General features: G+C 40.4%; 1 protein-coding gene across 4 annotated transcripts in view; it reads left to right on the plus strand.

The window, feature by feature from the left end:
- Nucleotides 1-3,820, plus strand: part of PRMT3 (protein arginine methyltransferase 3) — a 150,807-nt gene extending 146,987 nt beyond the window's left edge. For 2 of the 4 annotated variants that reach the window (XM_082476651.1, XM_082476650.1), the window contains exon 16: nucleotides 2,760-3,820. Coding sequence is in view for 2 of the 4 variants with exons in the window: in XM_082476650.1 (XP_082332776.1) it covers nucleotides 2,760-2,869 (110 nt within the window). In the remaining 2 variants the exon portion in view is untranslated. Of the gene's footprint in view, nucleotides 1-2,468; nucleotides 2,580-2,759 lie in introns of those variants that run through there. The other 2 variants (XM_082476649.1, XM_082476652.1) reach the window with 2 other exon arrangements.
- The last annotated feature ends 3,743 nt before the right edge of the window (nucleotides 3,821-7,563 follow it).

A 7,563-nucleotide genomic window follows, 5' to 3' on the forward strand; every position in this document is an offset into this window, starting at 1 on the left:
CTCCCTTCTGGCTTGCAGAGTTTCTGCTGAGAAATCAGCTGTTAACCTTATGGGAGTTCCCTTGTATGTTATTTGTCGTTTTTCCCTTGCTGCTTTCAATAATTTTTCTTTGTCTTTAATTTTTGCCACTTTGATTACTATGTGTCTCGGCGTGTTTCTCCTTGGGTTTATTCTGTATGGGACTCTCTGCGCTTCCTGGACTTGGGTGGCTATTTCCTTCCCCATGTTAGGGAAGTTTTCGACTATAATCTCTTCAAATATTTTCTCTGGTCCTTTCTCTCTCTCTTCTCCTTCTGGGACCCCTATAATGCGAATGTTGTTGCGTTTAATGTTGTCCCAGAGGTCTCTTAGGCTGTCTTCATTTCTTTTCATTCTTTTTTCTTTAGTCTGTTCCGCAGCAGTGAATTCCACCATTCTGTCTTCCAGGTCACTTATCCGTTCTTCTGCCTCAGTTATTCTGCTATTGATTCCTTCTAGTGTAGTTTTCATTTCAGTTATTGTATTGGTCATCTCTGTTTGTTTGTTCTTTAATTCTTCTAGGTCTTTGTTAATCATTTCTTGCATCTTCTCAATCTTTGCCTCCATTCTTATTCCGAGGTCCTGGATCATCTTCACTATCATTATTCTGAATTCTTTCTCTGGAAGGTTGCCTATCTCCACTTCATTTAGTTGTTTTTCTGGGGGTTTTTCTTGTTCCTTCATCTGGTATATAGCCCTCTGCCTTTTCATCTTCTCTATCTTTCTGTAACTGTGGTTTTTGGTCCGCAGGCTGCAGGATTGTAGTTTTTCTTGCTTCTGCTCTCTGCCCTCTGGTGGTTGAGGCTATCTAAGAGGCTTGATGGGAGGCTCTGGTGGTGGGTAGAGCTGACTGTTGCTGTGGCGGTCAGAGCTCAGTAAAACCTTAATCCACTTGACTGTTGATGGGTGGGGCTGGGTTCCCTCCCTGTTGCTGTGGCGGTCAGAGCTCAGTAAAACCTTAATCCACTTGACTGTTGATGGGTGGGGCTGGGTTCCCTCCCTGTTGGTTGTTTTGCCTGAGGCAACCCAACACTGGAGCCTACCCGTGCTCTTTGGTGGGGTTAATGGCAGACTCTGGGAGGGCTCACGGCAAGGAGAACTTCCCAGAACCTCGGCTGCCAGTGTCCTTATCCCCCCGGTGAAACAGAGCCACCACTCGCCTCTGCAGGAGACCCCCCAACACCAGCAGGTAGGTCTGGTTCAGTCTCCCCCAGGGTCACTGCTCCTTCCCCTGGGTCCCGATGCACACATTACTTTGTGTGTGCCCTCCAAGAGTGGGGTCTCTGTTTCCCCCAGTCCTGTCAAAGTCCTGCAATCAATTCCCACTAGGCTTCAAAGTCTGATTCTCTAGGAATTCCTTCTCCCGTAGCCGGACCCCCAGGTTGGGAAGCCTGACGTGGGGCTCAGAACCTTCACTCCAGTGGGTGGACTTCTGTGGTATAAATGTTCGCCAGTCTGTGAGTCACCCACCCAGCAGTTATGGGATTTGATTTTACTCTGATTGCGCCCCTCCTACCGTCTCACTGTGGCTTCTCCTCTGTCCTTGGATGTGGGGTATCCTCCTTGGTGAAGTCCAGGTTCTTCCTGTCAATGATTGTCCAGCAGCCAGTTTTGATTCTGGTGCTCTCGCAAGAGGGAGTGAGAGCACATCCTTCTACTCCGCCATCTTGGTTAATCCTGCCGATTTGCAGTGTTTTTTAAAATAAGATACTGATTCAGTATTTTGATAGTTTTATATAGATTCCACAATCATTTTATATGGAGCCTCACTGTATCCATCCAGATTTTCAAAGCTATACCTGATAGTATTTGCTGTGATTTTACTCTTATTAAAGCAGGGAATGGTGATCAGTTAGTTACAACTTAACAATCTCGTTTTTATTTTTAAATGGCTGTTGGTAAATAAATGAAAAAAACTTAAAATGAGAAGTATCTATAATCAGAAAAGCACATAGATATAATTCCATTTTGGAATAAAACAAAATTTGGAGCATACAGGATAAGTTTTTAGAGAATCATTCTTTGCCTTGTATTTTTTGTGTTCACTCTTTTACCTGTGTAAGCTCTGTTTTACATTTACGATGTGAGTACCTTAAAGGCCAACAGCCTTGTCATGTGCCTCTATAAAATATACATTTATTTTCGCAGCTGTAATTTTCATTTCCCCAAAATGCCATTCACCAAGGGCTCTCTATACGTGTTTTCTCTTCCTTAAAAGCTGTTCCATGTACACTCCTTAAGGTAACCTTGACTTTATTCCTCAGATAATTCATCCATTAATTCTTGTGTAACTTTGCCTTTTACTGCCTTCTGACCATCCCCAATCCTCACCTCCAGCACACTTTAGACACATACCTGTTGTATAATTGTTAATGTAGCTGTTTCTCTTCACCCCTGACCATGAACTCTTTGAGGGCAGGGGCCATGTCTTATTTTTTTTTTATGCCCAGGACGCACCATAAGGGCTCATATTGAGGAGTCCAATAACACAGCCCCCAACCCTGCAGTGACCACTGTAGTTTTGCTTACTCTTTCACAAGCATTTGACACTTGTGCTGGGTAAGTTAGATCTGTTTTGTTCAAAAATTAAACGTAAAATTGCCCTAAAAAATTTTAAGTTAAAAAAAAATTAGTGAAACATTTCACAACAAAAAAAGAGCAATACTAGGTCTACTGTGTTACTTTTCTGCTACATTGTATTCCTTGAATTCTGAAACACACTTTTTGCCTTTCTTCTATAGGTGAAGCCTTGAAAGGAAAGATCACAGTGCACAAGAATAAGAAAGATCCACGGTCTCTCATTGTGACCCTCACATTGGATAATTCAACTCAGACTTATGGTCTCCAGTGAAAAGGCCACAAAAGCACAACTACTTTGCAGTTTTTGTTGTAGGGGAGGGGTGGGTAGGGAGGGGAGGGAGGGTTTTATGTGAGCACATGGATGATGGGTCCTTTCCTGAGCCTCCGCAGTAGGAGAGAAGCATGGCCGGGATCTGAGGATTCAGCTAAGGAGGGCACTGCCTGATGCTGGTGATCCACCGCCGTAATCACATTCTTGGACGTCTGGTCAGTGAGATTTAACCAAATGTAACCCCTGCATTGAGTTTACCTGCATTGAAAGTCATTTAAATTGGCCTAAATTTGGAACAGAGATAGTCTTTTATTGTTTTTAATAAGTTTCTTACTATAAATTTTAAACACTAGTAATTGATTAGTTATTTGGATGTTTTATTAAACTAGTCACCGTACACAAGATATTACATATTTTATTGCAGATTTCCTTTCTGAGGAGTAGTTTTAATTGTATTTGCTAGAATATCAGGATATAATACATTAAAAGAGCAAGCATAAGGGACTAAAATATGGAAACGAGACCACACAAATTGTATTTGAAGACAGCTTAGTTGATTGCTATATAATTCTGTTCTCATTTTTTAGCTTCTTCTCTCTTTGCAAATATTCTTGAGTCATATAGTTTTCTAGTATTGCCCAGGAAGTCTAGTTTCATACATTTACCCTAGGTTTCATAAAAGTTTTTAAAGATTGGGATAAATATGTACTTATTTACTAATACTTTTTTCAGACTAGATTTATGTGCAAAGTTAAACATGTAACTGTTAATATACTTATATCACTCTATACAATTGTGTCATTTACAATTATTGACTCAGTTTGAAACGCAGAACAGAAAACATTCAATTAAATGTATACAACAACCATTAGCATTATAAAGTGACATTTCAATATATTAAAGCCTTTTATAAAATCAGAAGCATTTAAAACAAGTCTTAACAAAGGAATCTTTTTTTTTTTTTTTTTTTTAATGTTAGCTACTATTTCTAGGTAAAGGGAAACTCAACTAGAGTGGGAGATATTCCAGCTAGGATTTTATTAATTAATTAATTAATTTGTCTATTTTTGGCTGTGTTGGGTCTTCGTTTGTGTGCGAGGGCTTTCTCCATGCGGCAAGCAGGGGCCACTCTTCATCGCGGTGCGCGGGCCTCTCACTATCGCGGCCTCTCTTGTTGTGGAGCACAGGCTCCAGACGCGCAGGCTCAGTAGTTGTGACCCACGGGCCCAGTTGCTCCGCGGCATGTGGGATCTTCCCAGACCAGGGCTCGAACCCGTGTCCCCTGCATTGGCAGGCGGATTCTCAACCACTGCGCCACCAGGGAAGCCCAGGAATCATTTTTAAGATAATGGAAATTTTAAGGAGAGGTGGGTCACATGCTTCTTTTCAGTTCACCAGCTGGTTCTTTTTCAAAACAAGACACACACAAGGCAGCATAGTTTAGTGTTGAGAAGCATGAGCTCTGGAGCCAGTTCAGGCCTTGGCTGCAGCTCTTACTTCCTGTGTAATCTTAGGTTCCTTAACCTCTCTCCCCCTCCATGAATGTTGCCAATTCATAAACTGATACATTTCAACTGTTGATACTTAGATCAGTGCCTGGCACATAGAAAACAGTCAGTACATGCTAGGTGATATTAATTATCATCATCATACAGACAGGGACCCCTTCCAAAGAAGATATGGCATCAACATTAGATCAGTTTGTGAATTGTCAACCTCATCAAATACTACACTAGTATGTGTGTGGGAAGATTACAACAGAAATTAATATTTAATGTAGCAAAAACTCTATCAAAAAGAAATCGTCTTTTGGTCTTTATTAGAAAACTGGACTTCTACCAATGGGAAGATTAACCCCTTCAAATGATGATATTTCAGATCTTAGTCTAAGTCTTCCTTCATAAGCATGATTTCTCTTTTCACTGGGCTAAACTAGTCAGCTTGTTTTCACCATGATTTGAATTCAGACCATTACTAGAAATGTGTAGTGCTGATAATACAGCACAAAGTACTTTAAATTTTTGTCTGGAATGGCTTCATGTACAAATTTGAGTAGGGTGGGATGATAAAACAAAAATAAGGCCGTAAGATTTACCATTAAATTTTTAAAGTAACCAAAATTTACTTTTTTCTTTTGTTTTTCTTTTTTATAAGTGCATAACAGATACTTTCTACTATTTAAAAGAGTACTTCTCAAAAATGATTTCTTATTAAAACTCTTCTTTGATTTTCAGGGGATTTTCACCCAGTGGCTCTTCTGATTTTCTTCTATTGGTTATAAGTAGTCCAACCATAGTTAGTGGATCTCTGTTCTTTTCAGTTAGCCTTTCCAGGCTGGAACATTCTAATTTGTGTAACTAAACATCTTATGAGATGTGAGAGTCCAAATATTAACTCTTTGATTAGAATTTCAGCCGTTAAACTGTTGTGGAAAGTAAGTACTTTATAGCCCTTTACAGTGATAAATGCAATTTTCTTTCATGCTGTGGCAGATGGGCATTTATGGTTAGCAGTTTGCTCTGTCCCAAGGATCTTATTCCCATTAAGAAAATACATTTTTCTCCTATTTTCCTTTGTGAAAACTAACATTATAATTTTGTAATGTGTGGGGTTCATCCAAATACGATTAGTCATCTGTTTAGTAGAGCAGTATTTTCTAAAAAGAGCATTTTGAAAGGAATATTCTAAGAAAACAACTGAGAATGTACAGTGGTTGCACAGTGAAGGTGGTTCATACATAGCCTCAACTGCTAGGAACACACTTTAGAATGAATCAGAGAGCTGTCAGATAACTTTGAAATAATTTCTGTTTGGGGAGGAGGGTAAGGCTCCACAGAGTTATTTGCTTTCTTATCACTTAGTCTAGATTAACAGTCTGGTTCACTTGTGTCTCTCAGCATTCTACCTCTGTCACTTTTTTTTTTTTTTTTTAAGATTTGTTTATTATTTATTTATTTTACTTATTTTTGGCTGCGTCGGGTCTTAGTTGTGGCACGCGGGATCTTAGTTGAGGCGTGCCGGATCTTCCGTTGCGGCACATGGGATCTTTGTTGCAGTATGCGGGCTTCTCTGTAGTTGTGACACGCGGGTTTTCTCTTCTCTAGTTGTGGCACACAGGCTCCAGGGCGTGTGAGCTCTGTAGTTGTGGCGCGCGGGGTCCAGAGTGCATGGGCTCTGTAGTTTGCGGTACACAGGCTGTCTAGTTGAGGCACGCAAGCTCGGTAGTTGTGGCGTGCAGTCTTAGTTGCCCTGCGGCATGTGGGATCTTAGTTCTCTGACCAGGGATCGAACCCGCCTCCCCTGCATTGTAAGGCGGATTCTTTACCACTGGACCACCAAGGAAGTCCCTACCTCTATCACTCCTTAGAAAGGAATATTTAGAATGTATTGTGTGACATTGCTGATTTGAGATCAGTCTAGACTAATCTCACCGATCAGGCTATCAAGTGGAGGAAGTAGGGTAACAGTACAGCTAAGAGCATTCAACAGGAAAAATTAAAACAGGATGAGGCGCCACTTGGCTTCCACTGGCCATTTGGTAAGCTTCTGGGCCATAACATATCCAGAACGTCCAGGTATTCAGATTTTCCTGTGTAGTGGAATATCTCAAAAATATATATCAAGTGTGCAGTACTGTCATAGAGTTTCAATCTGTTATGAAAGGCAGGGTAAGTAAGATAGCTGAAGTCAAGCATTGTCTACCTCAGGGTCGGTAAACTACAGCTTCAGTCTCAATATTAGGTATCATTCTCACTACCTATCTTTTAAGCTCACTCTCTTTAGTATCCCAATTCCAGTAATCCTGCAGCTGCACCAAGACCAAAATCCACTGATACAGATCACATTTTCACTGTCCCTCACCTCTTCATGTGTACATTTCCCACTTTACCCACCTTAAATCCATAATCCATCATTATAAGCACTGTTTCAGCATGTCTCCCCTGTGTCATCAGGTTTTCCCTTTACTGCTCTGTGATCAACATACAAATAGGCTATTATTTATCCTACGTTAAAAAAAATTTCAACTCCACTTCTCCCTCCTGCTGTTGTGTCACTATTCTAGCTTCCCCTTTACATTGAGACCACTCAGAAAGACTTGCTGATGTTCACTGTTTTGTCTCTTCCCATTATTTTTAAGTGTACAAGATAATGAGTTTTGACAAATGTATGCATATAATCAGCATTCTATTAATATTTAGGACGTTTCCTTCACAGCAGAAAGTTTTCTTGTGCCACTTTGCAGTCAACACTTAGCCCTACTCCCCTCCCTGGACAAACACTAATCTGATTTCTATCAATATAAATTTGTTTTGCCTGGTTTAGAACTTCATATAAATGGAATCATGTAGTATGTACTCTTTCATTTCCAGCTTCTTTCAGCACAGTGTTTTTTGAGATTCATCCATGTTGATATGTGTCAGTAGTCTATTTTTTTATTACTGGATACTATTCCACTTTATAAATGGGATTCTGCTCATTTGTTTATCCATTCATCTGTTGTTGAACACTTAGACTGTTTCCAGGTTAAAGCTGTTACGAATAAAGCTGCTGTGAACATTTGTATAAAAACCTTTCTTGAGCCCACCCTCACCAGAACTTCTGCCTCCACAACTCCATTGAAACTACTCCAAGGTCACCAGTGAACTACATGTTGCTGATTCCAGTGACCAGTTCTCAGCCCTCGTCTTACTTGC

Source organism: Balaenoptera physalus (genome assembly GCF_965194825.1).
Source record: "Balaenoptera physalus genome assembly, chromosome: 10".
Classification (NCBI taxonomy): Eukaryota; Metazoa; Chordata; class Mammalia; order Artiodactyla; family Balaenopteridae; genus Balaenoptera; species Balaenoptera physalus.